General features: G+C 46.8%; 1 protein-coding gene and 1 long non-coding RNA gene across 3 annotated transcripts in view; both read right to left on the minus strand.

The window, feature by feature from the left end:
• The window catches only part of LOC135272612 (uncharacterized), a 291,580-nt gene that overhangs the window by 2,590 nt on the left and 268,573 nt on the right, over positions 1-20,417 (minus strand). The gene's annotated exons all lie outside the window — the stretch shown is intronic.
• Positions 214-13,363, minus strand: LOC135272603 (neuroblastoma breakpoint family member 4-like). Of its 2 annotated transcripts, XR_010340623.1 has the most exons (9): positions 12,322-13,363; positions 10,808-10,907; positions 9,380-9,579; positions 8,261-8,333; positions 7,203-7,339; positions 6,010-6,246; positions 3,804-4,004; positions 502-932; positions 226-312 (listed from the first exon to the last, which is right to left on the minus strand). XR_010340623.1 is itself a non-coding variant. In XM_064371063.1 (8 exons), exons 1-8 carry the CDS (start codon positions 12,494-12,496, stop codon positions 853-855), a joined length of 1,203 nt encoding a protein of 400 aa, XP_064227133.1. In that variant the 5' UTR covers positions 12,497-13,363; the 3' UTR covers positions 214-852. The 2 variants fall into 2 exon arrangements, 1 of the variants encoding a protein (XP_064227133.1); XM_064371063.1 differs by having other exon boundaries at positions 214-932.

Genomic DNA, 20,417 nt, shown 5'->3' on the forward strand with positions numbered 1-20,417 from the left:
CGGTGGCGTGGGTTGTTTGAAGCAGACAGGTCAGTTGTGCTGTTCAATGTTCTACATTCCGCAATAGCCCGAGGATTACCTCCTGTGAAATTAATTTTCAGCAAGAACATGTCATTGTTGGACTCTACCCTGGTAGAATGTTCTCTGCCTGCAGATGGGCTGAGGCAGGAAGTTCACAGCATGACTGCAGTGTTCCAACAAGATGTCTCTTCACCTTTTTGTTGTGTTCTTTGCGGTGGTGTGGGTTGTTTGAAGCAGACAGGTCAGTTGTGCTGTTCAATGTTCTACATTCCGCAATAGCCCGAGGATTACCTCCTGTGAAATTAATTTTCAGCAAGAACATGTCATTGTTGGACTCTACCCTGGTAGAATGTTCTCTGCCTGCAGATGGGCTGAGGCAGGAAGTTCACAGCATGACCGCAGTGTTCCAACAAGATGTCTCTTCACCTTTTTGTTGTGTTCTCGGTGATGACATGCATTCCGCAATTGCCCGAGGATTACCTCCTCTGAAATTCAGGCTAAACATTTTCAGCAAGAACATGGCGTTTTTCCTAGTCTACCCTGGTAGAGTCCTGGGTGACATGCTGTCTCCTGCCAGTGGCTCCACACTTCTGTTCTCTACAGGATGGGAATTGAGAGGAGCAAGGCTGAAGCCTGTCAATGCTGTGCGTCCATCTGAGGATTGGTCTCCCTAGGTATTGATCGCAATTGGACTAGGATGGACTGTGGCTTCTCAAAGAAGCCTAGTGGGTTGAAATCATCAAGAGCATTTTGTGATCTAAAATTCCATCCTCTGTGAAGGTTCCCTGCAGGGTCATTATATTTGTACTTGAACTTGCTTTGTTTGCTGTCTTAGTTTTTTCTCATCAATTGGAAAAGCTGCTTTATTGGCATCGTTTCAGCCTTTGCAGCCTTCTGGTAGTATTTGGTACCTGTAGGGGAGTGAGAGAAAAAAATCAAAACAGCATTTTTGTCAGGTCCTTTTGAAGGCTGAGTTTAGAGGGATTGCTAAGTGGTGATATCCCAGGGGCAAACTGATCTCTTCCTGGGAGCTTGAGCTGAGGGTGAGGGTCGGGCTGGCTGAAAGGGGAAGCACCATTCACAAGTGAGAAGAAAACACCACTGAATTTCCCTGAACTTCCAGTCAGCCTGCGGTGCAGGATATAGGGACCCTGCCTATACCCAACCGGCGGCTGGGAATATCAGCCCCTTTCCTCCTGATTCCTCTCTGTCTGGAGCAGAGTGATGGCTTTTCCTCCCAGTGAGGATGTGCTCAGCATCAATCATACATGCTCAGACAGAGGGCTGCAGAAAAGGAAGATCCTCTGCAGAGAAACCCACTCCCTTAAACTCCATGTCCCAGTCTTCTAGGGAGGAGCAGGAGGCCATGGGAAGAACTCTGGATAGAAGAAGCAGCAGGAACCTCAGAAAACATCCACGTCCACTTCCGACCTTTAAAACAGAGGCGTAGTGATGCCACTGGCATATGATTGAACTAAGGCCACATGACTTGTTATTGACAACCCAGGAATTAGGACCCATGAACTAAAGCCATTTCAATAAATATTGGAGGAAGAGAGAGGAAAGGCTCCAATCTGGAGGTCTCAACGGTCATGGCAGACTGCTGGGTCACCTTGGCTAGGACAGAAATAAGGTTTTACCAAAAAAATGAGAAATATGATGTCTGTGGTGCTGGTTTGGTTGGTTAACATAATTTTTTTAAAGAAAAAACAAATATATTTATAAGTATTCTTTCAAAGAGGATCAGGAAAGAAAGAAAATTAAAAGAAAAAAAGACACTCAAAATGGAGTTAGCAAAGAGAGAGCAGGGAGTGTAATTATGACCCTACTTATTTTCCCCAATGCCTGGAAGTTGATTCCACACCTGGTTACACCCTACGGGATTTCTAGAAATCTTCTCAATATCTAGACCCACAGAACTCTGAAGTACAAAGTGAAAGGATTAGTCTGTGTTTTACTACATTCTCCCCTCCCACTTATTATTTTCCTTAAGTACATTTTGGGAAAGTTGACTTTTTAATACTTAATGTCAAGCGTCAAGAGTGGCATAAAGAAGTATTCATATACAATCTCTTGTGGAATTTCAGTCTTGATTTGTTATTGCATTCTCTTCAGGAGAGTGAGACCAGTAAGTTCTTTTTCAGGGCTTTGCGGAAGGACAATAAATGACCAAAAGTGAAATGTTCACATTGCAGGGCTGAGCCAATTAGTGGGCTGTAAAATCTGTGTGGTTAAATGTAAACTGGAAGTTTTACTTTAAACTGCCAAAGAAAATACTAAATTCCACTATATGTAATATGGGAGGTATTATTTCTGTACATTAGATGTTAATGTAATGACTATTTCTCACTTTGTCTTGTATTCAAAATTGAGCAAGTGAGCTTCAAGCAGAGGCTAAAGGTCTAATGTATTCATTTTCTTGGTTTTCTTCTTGATTTTTTCTACGCTATACAAACAGTGCTGTTGAGAGGGGAATATAGGTCCCATCAAAGGCTGACGGAGGCTCAGCCTTTGGAATAGCTGCACATATGGGGCACTTCCATGTTGGTGACCTGTGATCATAGAAGACCAGTGGTCCTTCTTATCTTTAGCCACAGATTAGAGTCACATGGGACTGTTTTAAAACTACACACACCCAAAACACACCCCAGGCCATGGAAGTGAGAATCTCACCCCATTTCCCATCATTTTCTTTCCTTTTGCTCTTTATCTCATGATTGGCTTTGTTCCCAGTGGTTCCATGGATTTTAGTCCTCTCTCTGACAACTTCAGTGAAATCTCTCTCTTATCAACTGGGCTGGGCCAAAGCAAAGACTGTCCTGTGGATAGATTCTTGCCTGTCATCTTGTGTATGCATAAAGCTGGTTGTGGAGTCACTTTTATCAAAGTTAATTCAGAAAATGCTATCTCATATAAACTGGCCTTAAGATTCATCTGAGTTGCATTTTTGACCCTTAACTGGACTTGTAGAAGTGGAAATGAGAATAAAAAGGAGAGAGGGTAGAATGACGTACCTCACGATGTATGCAGTTTTGAGGCCCTGCCCTCTGTATGTACTTTTGAAGTGATGTCCCTTGAGAATGTCATAAATGTCCTCCAGTTAATGTCAGCTCAAATGAGTCCATGAGGTGAGAACACCGAGTCCCTGGCAACTCCAGCTACATTGTCACAAGGCTACACATCTGGGGCTGAAGACTAAAGTGTATCCAGGCCAGTAGGGAACTCCCACCTGGTTCTAGTTTAGTTTTCTAAGTGGGAACCGTTGTGCTCAGTTTTAACACTTCTCATTCAGAGGAACAAGAGACAGTTAAGGGTTGAATCAGTCGGGATGCTCAAAAGCTGACTCAAGAGAAAAACCAATGTGTAAATGATGCATTAAAGCAACGCTCCCTGCAGAAAGAGACAATGGAGTTGGGGATGCTGGGAGGAAAGGTAAACTTCCCAGGAGAGTATGCAATTCCAGTCAAAGGACCCTGTGCTCAGCAGTTTAAACTGTGGACGTGCATGAGGACAAGGAGGTCTGGCTCTCCTGTGACCATGAGAGGGACTCTCAAGACAGCAGAATAAGGCATAGGGCAGAGTTCAGAGAGCAATGAGGAGATGGGGACAGAAAAGGCCTTGCATGGTGGAAGACCACGGGACACAAAGTTAAGACCAGACAGAGGTTACAGCAGCCGCTGGAGAAAACAAATGGAAGAGAAAAAGCAGTAGGAGAACGAGCTGTCACCATCGACAGAGTGAAATAAGAAGTGAGTGCAGCTAAGGGTCATAGATGTGATTACCTCTGCGTCCCAAGTGTGAGGGGTAGGGATTCCACTTGCTGAACCGGGATTCTCTTTTAATCATCTTCGGTTTGAAAACACTTGAGGTGGGAATGTTGCCGATGAGTCGCTGCCCTCGTGTGTTGTCAGCTGAGTGTTGGGATGGATCATCTTCCCGCTGCGGAGGGCTCTTCAGCCAGCCAGAGGGCTGCGCAACCATCTCTGAAAACAAAATGACAGCCAATGGCATGCACTGGCATCCATGATCTTACTGTGACTTTCTCTTCCACCCAAAGGATGTCAAATCAGGAATGTGGCCTTGGACAAGAAAGTCCAAAGTGTGAGGGGAAGCCAGTAGAGTGACTTTAATATTTTCTGTTTTGTTGATCTTTCTTCCATTACTCAGTAAGGACAAGTTTGTCAGGAGGCAAAGGCACTCCTGATTCACAAAAATATTCAAGAAACACAAGATTAAGAAACAAATAACTTCCACGTCGATAAGGCAAAAGCAAGGAAATCCCCCTGTATGTAGTCTGTGCTTTGGGGAGGGAAGAGATTATAAATGTGAAAGTTAAATCAGAGCTGATTGCAAACAGGAGATGGGGATGGAAGGGCCTGGCAGGGTGGCAGCCCATGGGACACAGAGGTGAGACCAGACAGAGGTTTCAGCAGCTGATGAGAGAAAGGAACCGGGGAAGCCTAAAACTGGAGAATTTACAAAACTTGCATCATTATAAGGTCTATTGAATATACATATAAACCCTATGTAGCACACACACCAAATATACATAATATCTATGAAAAATGACATAAATGCATATATCTGTATGTATTAATCTAATAAAGAAATATTAGATAGGGATTTAGAAGATATTAAATGTAAGGCAACAATCACTGTTCTGGTTTATCAAAATTGGAAAAAAAATTAGAAACATGAGAAGCATGAGAAAGAAACCATGTGGGAGAAGCAAATAACCTATTAGACAGCAGGAGAAATCACCAGGTGAGGGAAAATATGAATGAGACAAAAGCATTCACTCTGTCCTCTCACCTGGAGCCTATTCAGGCTCTGGACTCCAGGGAAAGTGAGGAAGAGAGGGTGTGCCTGAGCCAGTGGGGTGAGTCGTGGCAGGGGGTGTGAGAATCCATAGAGAAGCGAAGGAGATTCCAGTGGGAAGAAATCAGTTTAAATAAGTTGTCACGGCACGTGTCAGGGACTGCGCATGCCCCAGTACCCACTGAGCGCCTCCCATGTGTCCTCTCCATGAACCCATATGGTGCTTGGGATCTCACGAGACCCTCCCTGCTCCTGGGGACAAAAGTCCTTTCATTACTTAGCCGAGGGCTCCAGGAGAAGATACTGAGTGGGACAGAGAGTGAAGATGAACACGACCCATGGTTTTAAGGAAATCTGAGCAGAATTGTTCCCTCTGAGATGGAAACTGAGGACGTGGCTGTGTACATGAGTGGAGATGATGAACTAAATGGATTTTCATAAAAGAGACTGATGTGGACACTTTCCACGTGAAAATTGCCCTTTGTTTTCAAAAAGAGCGGAAAAACAAGGAGAAGAAAGATCTGGACATGTCATGAGACTGACTCGTGGGCCCAGGATTTACACTGTTACTGAATGTGCCTATAGGTTGTCATGGAGAGTGCCTGATAGTTGAGAATCGGCTTCATGAGGGATGGGGAAGGAGAGGAAGAAAACTGGCAGAGGAGTACGTGTGAGAAAGGAAGGGAAGAGGGGTCTCTAGAAAACAGAGAGCTTCACAATCGCTCTGCCTCAGAGACAACATAGTCTGTGAAGTCACCTTCTAAATGTAAAGTTGTCAGAAAGACAAGTGGATTAGATAACAGCTATTTATAGGTTTATCGAGTAATTGTTATGGAATCAGGCCCTTTGGAAATTATAATAATTAATACTCTCAACAATGATTACAGGCAGATACTATTTTTTAGGTAGCTCCGATGAGGAAACAGAGATTTATATCCCCAAAAGACAAAATCTTTGGCCAAAGTGAACAACCAGAAGGAGGCAAACCCAGGACCTGAGAGCAGATTTTGTCCTAAGCCCCAGGCTCTTGCTCACCTCACTGGGTTGGAGCATCACGGATTTCAACTTGACCCTGAGTGAGCACGGAGAGGCGCCCATTCTCTGCTGCACCCACAGCACCGTGACCACCAAGACCTGGATTAGAGCTTCCTACCCTCTTTCCTTCCCTACCTTGAAAGGAACATTGGGTCCCAGAATCAGCATTGGCTGTGAAGCTGCAGGTGGTGGACGAAGGGACCTGCCTGGCTAAGCCATTCCCACAGTCGAACCCTTGATCCAGCTGTAGTCCAAGACAATTGGGCACCAGGGTGCTTGGCTCCGGCTGTGTCAGTGAAGTCTCCATCTCTGACAGGTAGTAGCTCACGTCTCCACTGCAAGTCCCTTGGGGACGGGTCTCTTGGGTGGGAGCTGAAAGGAGAAGGGGCTTCAGTAGGAACAGTCTCAGTTTTCCCTTTGTTAAGTGCTCCCAGACACCCATCCCTGCTGTCCCTGCTTCTCACTAAAGCAATCCAGTGACCAAGGCCACACAGACAGACATCATGTAAATGCAGGGAAACAACATCTTTTAATATGTAGGCAAGGCTGTCTTTGACAGTGGCCTTGGACAAGCATGGAAACTCCATGGACATTGTGCTGGGGCACAAATTACATCATTAGAGGTGACAAGAGACATAGGAAATGAGCTAGAAGGCCTGACAGATACCTCCAGTACACCTCCTGTACACAGGTGGCAGTGAAGTTGTCCTACCTGCCTGTGGTCCAGTCACCTGATATCAGGGCCAGGGAGAATTGGAAAGCTATCTGACTCTCTTGTATCTATATTAAATATTCCATCCTAGTCCTCCTTCCCTCCCTCCTTCCTTCCCTCCCTCCTTTTCTCCTTCACATCCTTCTTTCCCTCCCCTTCCTCCCCTCTGTCCCTCCCTCCCTCCCTCCCTGCTTCCTTCCTTCGTTCCTTCTTTTTTTTTTTTTGGAGACAGGTTCTCTCTCTGTCACTGAGGGTGGAGTGTACTGGTGAAATCATGACTCACTGCAGCCTCAACTTCCTGTGCACAGATGATTCTCCTACCTCAGGCTCCCGATTAGTGGGGACTACAGGTGTCGATCACCTCGCCTGGGTAATTTTTTTGTATTCGTTTTAAAGATGGATTTCACCACATTTCCCAAGCTCATCTTGAACTCCCGAACTCAAGTAGTCCACCCGCCTGGGCCTCCCAAAGTGCTGAAATTACGGATGTGACCCACTGCCCCCAGCTTCATCCTAGTTTCTGATTCAAATCAATGGGTTTGCATACAGCCTGTCCTCAGAATTGATCTTCCTTAGCCTAGACAGAGGTATGCGGCATAAAGAATATGGAGGCTACCTGGGAGAAAGTATGGCATTTCCTCGTCTTCATTCTGAGACCAGCCACCGTCTACAATCATAGCAGAGTCGACTTCGTCTCCCTCAAATGTTACTTCGGTGCTCCCGTGAGGCTGGTTGGAGTCAGAAGGCCTGTAGCTGTTTGAACAAGGGACAACACATTCCTCCAGTGAGTCCTGAGGGACTTCCTTTTCCTCAGCCTTCTGCACCTCCCTCACGAGCCAGGTAGGATAGAGATGACACAGATTAAACCAAGAGGGATTCCCAGCTGGTTTTGACGGAAGGCATAAGGTAGTGGTTCCAGAAAGCAAAGGGGAGGTTCCATTTAAGAGAGAACAGGCAATCCTCCTCTATCTGCAACAGAGCATGGCTGCCTTGGGAACCAGAGAGGAAGAGAGCAGCTGGTGTTCATTGCACTGGAAAGACAGGAGCTGAGGAAGGCAGAGGCTCCGCTGCTTCTGTATGGTACAGTCTTCACAGCACTCACACAGAACCAAAGACAGCTGCCACACCGTGTGTCTAAGCTGGGTTGTATTTAACATGCTGTGGCCAAGGGAATACAGGTGTCTGAGCCTTGGTAGACTCCGGAGACGGTGTGCCTTGTAGATTGTTTTTAATTTTAACATTGTGATGTGAAATGTCAAGTTTTCCTGGGCACTTGTCTTGGTGTTTAACTTTGGTAGGTGCTTCCTAATTCCTGCTTGTTGTCTCCTTGTCATTTATCTTCCCTAACAAGAGTCTAAGGACAAGCATGTGAAAAGCAGCTTTCCATCTCGTCCTAGCTTCACTACAGGGGAGGACAGGTCTCCTCTGTGTGTGCAGGAAGTCCCTAGGGCTAGTGAGCTCATAGAGGGTCATGCTTACAGGTGCCACGAAGACAATGGACAAGCATGTTAACAGGGCTGTTTCCTTGTTGGTGAGTGCAGGAAATCGGTGCACTGTGCAGCTGCCTGTATCCTGAACCTGCCGTCTGTGACTACCTTCAACTACCTTGTGTTCTTTCTGAGACCTTTTCCATATTTTACCACCCATTACCCGCTCCTGAGTATTCAGTGTTACCTGTGGTCAGGTGATTCCTGTACTTTCTCGACCTCCGCATCTGTAATATCTTCATCGTCATGTTCATCACTTTCTGCAAATACAGAAGCGTCTATTCAGATATTTCCCACTTCACCCACTGGAAGCACAGTCAGCCCTATGTGCACTGAGGCATGAACATCCATGTATGGGTCTGCATTGTACTGAAAACTCTCCTGTTTAGCCCTAAAAAATGCCCTGGCATGTTCTCCTGATCCACGAGGGAACGTGTTTCTGACCTGGAGAGTCACCATCAAGATGTGGCCAAATACTGAAAAGTCTTCTTGCTCCCCATATTACTGGAGGCTTGTCCAGCCTCTCTCTAAGCTTCAGCAGCTGTCTCCCCAATCTTGCCACACTTCTGATACCCAGGCACAGGCTTTGGCTCTGTGTCCTGTCACAGCTTGCATTGAAGCCTGTATCTTTCTCTTAGGACAGGACAAACAAACTTGTCCCACAATACTCCCTACACTGGGAACTTCATGGGCCCTCCAAGTGACTTCCACTGTGCTACCCAGGGACCCTCTCTCCATGGGGAGTGCTCCAGTCTAGATCACTTCCTACTGCCAAATGCCCCGACATCAATTGTCTTCTCCAACACTACACAGCAAGGGGCTTTATCTCATCGTGAAATATAGTCATAAGTGCTCCCACGTTTGCATGCAAGAGACAATTTGTCTGCCTTTACAGATTCAGAGACAGGAACTCAGGAAGGATAAATTAATCATTTCCTCACAGTTGCTAAAGACATTGCTGAAGATAGAGCCTGGGAACCTTCATTCTTTGTCCAGGACTCTTTTTACTCTAACAAGCTGCCTCCTGTCACAGCCTCCTTCCTGTCCTTTAAAACTGGACAGACGCTGCCTCTTGCCTCAAAGACCATGTTCCAGCAAGAAATGAGGAGACATCTGCAATCCTGTGACCTCCAACCCCAAGGGTTTCCCATGTCTGCTTTTGCCCAGGAAGTCCTGGTCACGTCATGGCTACAGATTTTTAGTGGAAAGAAACACTACCCATAAAATTGCCATTGTGGAGGTGTGGAGGTCTGGGGACTTTCATAAGCCTGGGGCTGTGTGTCATCAGGGCCTGTGTCCACCTTACCTAGGCTGAGCTTGTTGAAACACTCTGCAAGCCTGTGCCCCTCGGCCAGCTGCTCTCGGAGGTCCTGACCCTGGGACTTGGCTGGGTCATCAGGAGTGAGGAGGGCCTTTAAATGCTGATTCAGTGAGCGGGAGGCCTCTCTCTTTTCCAGTAACTGGGTCAGCTCTTTTGCCTGACAGCGAACCAGGGCTTTATATTGCCTATGGTGAGATAGCAGAGAACGTTTAATAATGGAAAGGGATGAGTGATCAGTTCTAATACTGCAACAGAGGTTTATGTGAGCATGTCCTCAAGGAGCCCTCCAAGCAGAAGGTCACAACATGTTTGGGAAAATGCCTGTGGCCAAGAGAAATTGTATATATGTATTTTATATATATGTATTTTTATATATTTTATATCTATATTATATACATATAAATAAATATATATATATATATATAGGCAGGGTGCAGTGGCTCATGCCTGTAATCCTAGCACTTTGGGAGGTGAGGCAGGCAGATTACCTGAGTTCAGGAGTTCAAACCCAGCCTTACCAACATGGTGAAACCCTGTCTCTACTAAAAATACAAAAATTGGCCAGGCATGATGGTGCATGCCTGTAGTCCCAGCTACTCGGGAGGCTGAGACAGGAGAACTGCTTGAACCTTGGAAGCAGAGGTTGCAGTTAGCTGAGATTGTGTGACTACACTCCAGCCTGGGTGACAGAAATGACAGTCCATGAAAATATACATATGTGTGTATATATATAGTATACATATATATTGTATTTATATATACAAAGGCTTCCTCTGTATCAGAGAGAGCTCCTGTAAGATCCTCTGTGATGTTCCATTCATTTATTTCTTCTGTAAATAAAAGTCAGTGTCTTCCTAAGTCAGTTTCAAGGGGATGTCCTTTCAGCTCCTCACTTTGGCCATGGACATTTCTATGTGAAAATTCACATAGTGCATCTTGCAGTGACTGGAAACAGAGCCGTGCACAGAAATGTGGTCAGGTGCAGATGGCGTGAATTGGAAAGATGAAAGGAGAAAGGAATGGCAGGTCAAGAAGGCAATATTGATTGAATGAATGAGTTGCTGCAGTCAGGAGGTGACTCTGACTAAGAGTAAATGGGTGGTGATCACACACCATTTTGAGTGTATTAAATGCTGCTGGGTGGTTCATTTTCTTTTGATGAATTTTGGATACGCAAATTTCAACTCAACAATTAGCTGTTTTAAGAAGAGAAAACAAAGCTCAAGAAGCAACTGCAACCCATAACTTGCTAAGATTACTGTTCTGTTGTATGAGTGTTTGTGTGAAATGTGCCTGCCATGTAAATGCCTGCCCTTGTCCTGGCCCAGCTTAGCTCCTGCTTCTCCCAGCTCAACTGCTGCACTTCAGAGATCACACCCCTGCCCACCTGCCTGTCCCCACAGCGTCTCTCACCTGAGCTCCTCAGCTTGCCCGAGCTTCTCTGCCAGCTTCTCCTCGATGAACTGCAATTCATCCCTCAGCACGGAGTCTATGTCTTTTTCCTCTTCACACTCTGAGAAGAGACAGTCATGCCTGCCTCAGTGGAAGGCTGGACATACTGGTGTGGTCACTGCCTGCAGGGCAGGTGGCAGTGTCTATCCCAAGGACAAAAGCATCCCCAGTACCAGATTGTAGTGAGGGATTTTTTTCATTTTTTATTATCAACCTCCCAACTTGCTGGCATCTGATACTCTCCAACTTAGAGATGGGGAAAAAGAAACTCATTGACACATCGAGTAACTTGACAGGATGATTCACCTGGGATGAGGCAGAGTCAGAATTCATAGTCCCCGAGGTCTGGCTCTGAATCCTGGGACACTTTTGCAAGCCTTGCAGCCTCTCCTGTCAAACACTCTACTGGGGCATAAAGCAGTGATATCCTGTATAGTAGGAAAGGCCCTTAGGACGATGGGACTCATGGATTCCCTGGTACTGGGAATTTCAAGCACATATATGTCAAAGATTTAAAAACTCATATCTGAATATAATTGCATGAAATACGAGGCATGAGACCCTGAAGTCATCATAGAAATATGACCAAATATTAATAACGTTTGAATTAAGTTAGAAACAGTAGGATGGAGAACTAATAGTGTTTACTCTGTGCCAAGAATTGTTCTAGGAGATTTAGAAAAATCACGGCATGTAATTCATTGCAGCAGTTTACAGAGGTAGGCGTTATTATAGTACCCAATGAACAGATGAGGAAACTGAGGCACAGAGAAGATAGGCCACTTGGATGGGGCCCAGGAGACCGGCCCAGGCTCCCTGCTCTGCACACGGCACTGCTACCTCCCCAATGTCTTACGTGCCATCTTTCTTCCTCTTTAGAAAAAGAGCCTGTGCCCCAGGAAGCAGGACTTCCCTCTCCCCAGGGTACTCCCTGCTCTTCATGCTGTCACTTATGGATGCCACCGTTACTATTAGGAGCAGTCTCCTCTTTAAGCTCCTTAGAGCAGGTACTCCGTACTGTCGCCATGTTTCCCCTGGGGTTCCCTGAAGAGAGATTTGCCTATTGGGCTCAAAGAAGCTTAAACAGAATGGCAGTTCATTAGTTCCAGGCATTTAGACCAACAGACTAGATGTTATTTGTCTGCAGGATCTTCTAGGGTACAGAGAGCATTCTGGTAAACATGATTGAGCATCTTGCTGAGAAAAGCAAGTGGTTCTGTGCCTGTGTCAGAAGTCAGTAAGTAGGATTTTAACTCTAGTCCCACCTCACATCGGACTGCTAACGTGGAAAAGTTGCTAAATACGTTGTGCCTCTGTTTGCCATCCTTAACATAATGAAGCTAAAATACCCATTTCTGTTTTCCTAGAACTAAGGGAAGGATGAAATTAATTTTGATGAAGAGACTCTTCAGTATCTCACAGAGACGACAGGTGCTGATTCATCACTTCTGTGATGGTGACTCTATAGAACTTACTGTATTTCTTCATTTTCCTGGCCAGAGAGTAGGCAGTAGCTTGAATTAGAAATTTCTCCTTGAGGTCTTCAAACTGCTGTTGGCTCTCTGCCCGCTGGACTTGCAATTCCTCATTGATTTCTAGAATAGTCATGTCTGCCCTGTCATGGGACAAATGTGCGGCAGTTACCACCATGCTGATGTTTGTGGCAGGAGGGTTCAAACAGGGACTGGGGAGAAGAAACCCAAGCACATGATGGATCAAAAACTAGTGAAATCAACTAGGTTTAGTCAGGACTGAGGGATGACAACAGCTGGAATTGACTTACGGTTGCGAAGAACTTAATCAACACCTCAGAGCACTTTAGAATCCTTAACGGCAAAAACAGCCAAAACGTTGCCTGAGCTCAGAGCCAAAGGCACTGCCTGTAGCTCTGCCTCTGACAAGAGTGAGGGAGGTCTCAGCCAGTGTGCCAGGTAACTGTTTGCTGTTGCAATAATGGAATTATGAGAAGGTGTGGTTGTCATGGAATCTCAGGAGCCCTGCATTCCAACTGCCCAGGCTGTGCTGAAACTGCAGCCTTGACGTCCCCAGGCACAAGGGATCTTCCCACCTCAGCCTCCCTAGTATCTGTGACTATACGCACATACCACCATGCCTGGATATTTTATTTTTGTATGTTTTGTAGAGACAAGTTCTCGCTATGTTGCCCAGGCTGCTCTCGAATTCCTGGGCTCAACTGATCCACCGCCTTGGGCTCCCAAAGTGTTGGGATTACAGATGTGAGCCACCACGCCCAGGCAATCAAAATAATTTCTGATCTTTACTGCCTATTTGAAAAATAGGGATAAGAACAGGGCTGTCATGCAAATGAAAAGAGATAACACATGCAAAGTAGTATAATGTTGACTATTATTATTCAGTCTTCTTTTCGCCATCTATCTGACCATTTTTCAACTTTGTACCATTCACTGCTCTTGTTGCACGTTGTGCTGACTGTTACATTTGCCACTCTAGCCTGTAATTGTCTTCCCACCCCCTTGAAGGTAAGAACAGGATCTTATTTATAGTGATCTTCCCAGTGTCTGGCATGTAGAAGATGCTTGTCAGAGAACAAACTTTTTGGCCAGGCAGGGTGGTTCACACCTGTAATCCTAACACATTGGGAGGCCAAGGTGTGCAGATTGCTTAAGCTCAGGAGTTCGAGACCAGCTGGGCCAACATGGCGAAAACCCATCTCTACAAAAAAATACAAAAAAATTAGCTGGGTGTGATAGCTTGCACCTGCGGTCCCAGCTAGTGGGGGTGCTGATGCAGGAGGATCACTTGAGCCCAGGAAGTGAAGGCCACAGTGAGCTGTGTTTGTGCCACTGCACTCCAGCCTGGGTGACAAAGTGAGATCCCGTTTCAAAACAAACGAACAAAAAATAAAGTTTCAACAAATTAAATTTCAAAGCTCTGATTGAGTTATTAGTGACTCATGAACTGAGCAGCAGCTAATCTACAAAATAAAAAGGAGCTCTGATGAGTTAAACAGAATGGGTGAGTTTTATAGGCAGAAAAAAGCAGAAGCAAAGAGAAACAAGAAACAAATAGTAGATTGACCATTTCAGGGTTAATTTCCTCATAGGGATAAGGAAATCTTCTTGGCCTAGTGGGATTTGGCTATTACCTCTTAGGTTTTGGTTTGGTAACGTGAAACTTTAGCATGGGTGATTCCATTTTGGACCTGCTATGTTTTCTTTAGCATAAATGAATGTTGAGGAAATGAAGACTTCTTTTGGCTATTCTAACCCTGACTAATACTCTCTCTTTTGAATGCCTATAATTATAGTACTCACTACACAATCTAGCATTTAATTATTTAATGTCTCATTGCTTCATGCATTGTATTTCTTCAATTAGATTAGATATTCCTTGAGGGTACACAGTAATCTAATAAATACATGTTAAATTATAGAAAAATATACAGTAGGCACTTAACAAATTATTGTTAAATGAATGAGTAAAACACTTTACCTCTTGCCTTTCCATTGATGACCTGCCCATTAATATTTCTAGGCTCTTAGTTGTTAGAAGAAAAATAGGAAAGGAATAGTTGACTTTTGTTCCGGTGGATGGTGGTATATAAGTATCCTCTGTCACAAATTCACTTAATTACTTTGGAAAGTTATTTATAAGGTTATGGGAATCACTGTCATATTTATAATGCACTACCACTTGGCAACCAATTACATAACTTCCTGCAAACTCTGTCTCCCAGGTTCAAGCAATTCTCATGCCTCAGTTTCCTGAGTAGCTGAGACTACAGGCATGTGCCACCACACACAGCTAATTTTGTATTTTTATTAGAGATGGGGGTCACACTATGTTGGCCAGGCTGATCTCAAACTCCTGACCTCAAATTATCCACCCACCTTGGCCTCCCAAAGTGCTTGGATTATAGGCATGAGCCAATGCCCCCAGTCCAGAGTTTCTGATTCAGTATGTGTCTGAAGTGGAGTCCAGGAATATATACCTCCGCCTCCTGGGTCCAAACAATTCTCCTGCCTCAGCCTCCTGAGTAGCTGGGATTACAGGTGCATGCCACCATGCCCGACTAATTTTTGTATTTTTCACCATTTTGGAGAGTTCACCATTTTGGCCAGGCTGATCTCAAACTCCTGACCTCAGGCGATCCACCTGCCTTGGCCTCCTAAAGTGCTGGGATTACAGGCGTAAGCAATTGCACCTGGCCAGGAATGTATATTTATAATAAGTTCCCAGGTGATCCTAGTGTGGCTGATCTGGAGACCATACTTTGAGAACCAAGGGCTTAGAACATCCCAGGCTCAATCAAGGTAGGAAAACTGATTATTAATTGTTGAACTAGTTAATTCATTCACTTGACAAGTATGACAATTTGACAATTACTTGAATTCCCTCTGAAAACGAATAAAGGAAATACTTATTACATTAGTATTTTCAAATCTCTTTAAGGGAGTACCTCTTCACTCACCAAAGAAGCTAAGAGGGAAAGTTCCGATCTGAACAATGGGTGGACAGAGGTAAACTAGGAAAAGGAAACCTATTCATTTTTAAAAATTGTGGTGAAACATACCTAAATTAAACAAACAAAAAAGTTCCACATATGAATAATAGCTGCCACAGTTACAAGGTTGTTTGGTTTTATTAAAAGATATGCATTTTAGAGCAGTTTTAAGTTCATGGCAAAATAGTAGATTTCCCAGATATAGGCTTACTTCATTTTTTTTATCGTGCTTCACAGATACTGCATTTTTTTTTTTTTTACAAATTAAAATTTGGGGCAATGTGGCATCACCAGACGCGGGCCCGCAGGCCCGGGAGATCCGCCGTCCAGACGCGGGCCCGCGGGCCCAGTAGACCCACCGTCCAGACGCGGGCCCGGGAGATCCACCGCCACGACGCGGGCCCGCAGACCCGGGAGATCCGCCGCCCAGACGCGGGTCCGCAGGCCCGGGAGACCCGCCGTCCAGACACGGGCCCGGGAGATCCGCCGTCCAGACGCGGGCCCGGGAGATCCGCCGCCCAGACGCGGGCCCACAGGCCCGGGACATCCGCCGCCCAGACGCAGGTCCGCAGGCCCGGGAGACCCGCCGTCCAGACGCGGGCCCGGGAGATCTGCCGTCCAGACGCGGGCCCGTGGGCCCGGGAGATCCGCCGCCCAGACGCGGGCCCGCGGGCCCCGCCCAGAGGCGGGCCTGCAGGCCCGGGAGACCCGCCATCCAGACACGGGCCCGGGAGATCCGCCGCCCAGACGCGGGCCAGGGAGATCCGTCGCCCAGACGCGGGCCCACAGGCCCGGGAGACCCGCCGTCCAAACGCGGTCCCGGGAGATCCGCCGCCCAGACGCGGGCCTGCGGGCCCCGCCCAGAGGCGGGCCTGCAGGCCCGGGAGATCCGCCGTCCAGACGCGGGCCCGCAGGCCCGGGAGACCCGCCGTCCAGACTTGGGCCCGGGAGATCCGCCGCCCAGACGCGGGCCCGCAGGCCCGGGAGACCCGCCGTCCAGACTTGGGCCCGGGAGATCCGCCGCCCAGACGCGGGCCCGCAGGCCCGGGAGACCCGCCGTCCAGACTTGGGCCCGGGAGATCCGCTGTCCAGACTTGGGCCCGGGAGATCCGTCGCCCAGACGTGGGCCTGCAGGCCCGGGAGATCCGCCGCCCAGAGGCGGGCCTGCAGGCCCGGGAGATCCGCTGTCCAGACGCGGGCCCGCAGGCCCGGGAGAACCGCCGTCCAAACGCGGGCCCGGGAGATCCGCCGCCCAGACGCGGGCCCGCGGGCCCCGCCCAGAGGCGGGCCTGCAGGCCCGGGAGATCCGCCGTCCAGACGCGGGCCCGCAGGCCCGGGAGACCCGCCGTCCAGACGCGGGCCCAGGAGATCCGCCGTCCAGACTTGGGCCCGGGAGATCCGTTGCCCAGACGCGGGCCCACAGGCCCGGGAGACCTACCGTCCAAACGCGGGCCCGGGAGATCCGCCGCCCAGACGCGGGCCCGCGGGCCCCGCCCAGAGGCGGGCCTGCAGGCCCGGGAGATCCGCCGTCCACACGCGGGCCCGCAGGCCCGGGAGACCCGCCGTCCAGACTTGGGCCCAGGAGATCCGCCGTCCAGACTTGGGCCCGGGAGATCCGTTGCCCAGACGCGGGCCCGCAGGCCCGGGAGACCCACCGTCCAAACGCGGGCCCGGGAGATCCGCCGCCCAGACGCGGGCCCGCAGGCCCGGGAGACCCGCCGTCCAGACTTGGGCCCGGGAGATCCGCCGTCCAGACTTGGGCCCTGGAGATCCGCCGCCCAGAGGCGGGCCCGCAGGCCCGGGAGATCCGCTGTCCAGACGCGGGCCCGCAGGCCCGGGAGACCCGCCGTCCAAACGCGGGCCCGGGAGATCCGCCGCCCAGACGCGGGCCCGCTGGCCCCGCCCAGAGGCGGGCCTGCAGGCCCGGGAGATCCGCCGTCCAGACGCGGGCCCGCAGGCCTGGGAGATCCGCCGTCCAGACGCGGGCCCGCAGGCCCGGGAGACCCGCCGTCCAGACGCGGGCCCGGGAGACCCACCATCCAGACACAGGTCCGGGAGATCTGCCGTCCAGACGCAGGCCACTGGTGGCAATGGAGCCTGGGCGAGCTGGAGGTGCCTGGGGTATGGGGCAGTTGGGCCTTCTGGCCTTGCAGAAAGGTATCATGTGAAGGCCAGGAGTAGTGGCTCATGCCTGTAATCCCAGTACTTTGGGAGGCTGAGGCGGGCGGATTACCTGAGGTCAGGAGTTCGAGACCAGCCTGACCAATACGGTGAAACCCCATCTTTAAGAAAAAAAAAAAAAGAAAGAAATCATGTGAGTAGTGGTCAATTGTTGTTCCAAGAGGATAGACACTTTGTTTCCTTTGTCTCTGTATACCACTATCTAGAACTGTTATTCTTAAACTTGAGCATACATCAGAATAATCTGAAAGGCTGGTTAAAAACACAGATTGCTGGGCCCCACTCCCAAAGTTTCTTTTTTTCTTTTTTTTTTTTTTTTTTTTTTTTTTTTGAGATGTAGTCTCTGTCACTCAGGCTGGAATGCAGTGGCAGGAGAGTTCAAACAGGGACTGGGGAGAAGAAACCCAAGCACATGATGGATCAAAAACTAGTGAAATCAACTAGGTTTAGTCAGGACTGAGGGATGACAACAGCTGGAATTGACTTACGGTTGCGAAGAACTTAATCAACACCTCAGAGCACTTTAGAATCCTTAACGGCAAAAACGTTGCCTGAGCTCAGAGCCAAAGGCACTGCCTGTAGCTCTGCCTCTGACAAGAGTGAGGGAGGTCTCAGCCAGTGTGCCAGGTAACCGTTTGCTGTTGCAATAATAGAATTCTGAGAAGGTGGGGTTGTCATGGAATCTCAGGAGCCCTGCATTCCAACTGCCCAGGCTGTGCTGAAACCCAAAGCCCCCTGTTCTCACCTGAGAGTCACTGATGGGGACCATTTCCTCGGCAGTCTCTCAGTATTTGTGCACCTTTGTGACAGTGCTGCAGACTCACCTCTTTCTCAATACATCTAAGCATAGTCCTTGTTGTTCATCTTGTGTGTGTATAATATGTTCTGATTTGGGGTGCTTTCAGCCTTTTTGCACTGGTTTCTTCCCATCTTTGTGGATTTATCCACCTGTCATCTTTGTAATTGCTGACTTTCAGATTGGGTCTCTGAGTGGATGTCCAGCTTGTTGGTGATGAAGTTTATTCTGTTTCTTAGTTTTCCTTCAGTGGACACCCCTCCACCATAGAGCTGGACCTTCTCGGGTTCAGCTGTGCTTGCTGTGGAACTCTCAATCCTCAGAAATGACAACCATTTCTTATAAGCAATCACCCTTGTCCCCAGAAGCTTATGATCTAACAGTCTAGCAGGAGAATGAGATAAAGAGAGAGGCTGAAGAAGAAAGAAGGATGGGGAGGGGAAGAAAGGGAGGGAGAGGAAGAAAAGATAATAGCTTAAGGACACACAATAACAGAGGTTAAAAATTATGTTATAAATTCAAAAGAAGAAGCAATAAAATGACAATTTTTAATAGACATACAGACAAAATAAGCTACATAATATGTGGACTCCACTTTAAAATAAAAATGCAGTGTCCTTTGTTCAAAAACTATTTAGGATTTCTGGCAGCAGTGGTACTTTAAACCAAGCATGAAACTTTTCTGAGCAGGAGCCCTGTGTGACTACACAAGTCAGGGATACATTCATGAAGCCAGCCCTGTACACAGGAAAAACATTTGTTGTTAATCCTGTATATTTTCATGAATCATACTACAGGAATTATTATTCATCCAGACCTCATTCTCCCTCTGGATCTACAGGCTGAGAGACTATATGTACTAGTGGATCACTCTCTGGATGTTATGGCCTACCACTAACAGACTATAGTTTATCAGTTTGGGCAGAAAACAAATAGTTAAAATGTAATAAGGAATCTCAAGTGTATTTGATTAAATGGACTATACATGGTCCATTTATGTATGTATATAAATGGACTGGGTAAAGTCCATTTTAATATATGCATCAATATAAATATATATACTTTGAAAAAAGTCATATTTTTTCTATCAAATTATGTTTGCAACTTTTTACAAAAAAAAACAAGCAGTATTTGTGCACAGTTTGAATAATTTTGAATGGTCCTTTTATTTATTTATTTATTTATTTATTTTTGTAGAGATGGAGATCTCATTATGTTGCCCAGGCTAGTCTCAAACTCCTAAGCTCAAGCAATCCTTCCACCTCGGCTTCTCAAAGTGAGTACTTTAATTTACAGTCTCCATAAGCACCTGATTCAATATCATTTTTCCTCATGAGGGTAATGATGAATAAAATCCATTGATAAAACAATTTGATGGTTCCTTAAAAAGTTAAACATAGAATGACGTTATGACCCAGCAATTTTGCTCCTGGGTATACAGCCAAAATAACTGAAATCAGACTTAAACAGACACTTCTATGCATAAATCACAATAGCTGAACAATCTAAGTACATCCACACATAAATGAATAAAATAAAGTATATACATACAACGGGATGGAGCATTATGAAGCCATAAAAAGGAATAAAGATCTGATACATGCCATGTTACGGATTAACTCTAAAAACACCATGGCAGGTAAAATAAACCAGACACAAAAGGACAAATAATGTATGATTATATTCATATGAAATATCTAGAATAGGCAAATTCATAGAGATAGAAGCTACATTGAAAGTTGTAGCTTGTGAGGGAACTGCATTAGAAGTTGTAGTTTGGTTGGGGGAAGGGGACAGCAGGAAGCTCTCTACTTAATGCGGACAAAGTATCTGTCTGAAGTGATAAACAGGTTTTAGGAATAGATAGTGGTGACTGTTACATAACACTGCAAACATAATCATACTGAATCTTACACTTCACACGTTTAAAATGGCAAATTTTATGATTATGGTAGCGGCAATTTTACCACAGTCTTTAAAATACTTCTTTAAAAACCGCAATGAGGTGCCATCATCCACTAAAATGGCTAAAATAAAAAGACTGACAAAATCAAACAACAGAGAGGATGTGGAGCAACCACAACGTCCATACTTTGCTGGTAGGAACT

This window comes from Aotus nancymaae, unplaced genomic scaffold, assembly GCF_030222135.1.
Source record: "Aotus nancymaae isolate 86718 unplaced genomic scaffold, 86718_ANA_hifiasm-v0.15.2.pri h1tg000117l, whole genome shotgun sequence".
Lineage (NCBI taxonomy): Eukaryota > Metazoa > Chordata > Mammalia > Primates > Aotidae > Aotus > Aotus nancymaae.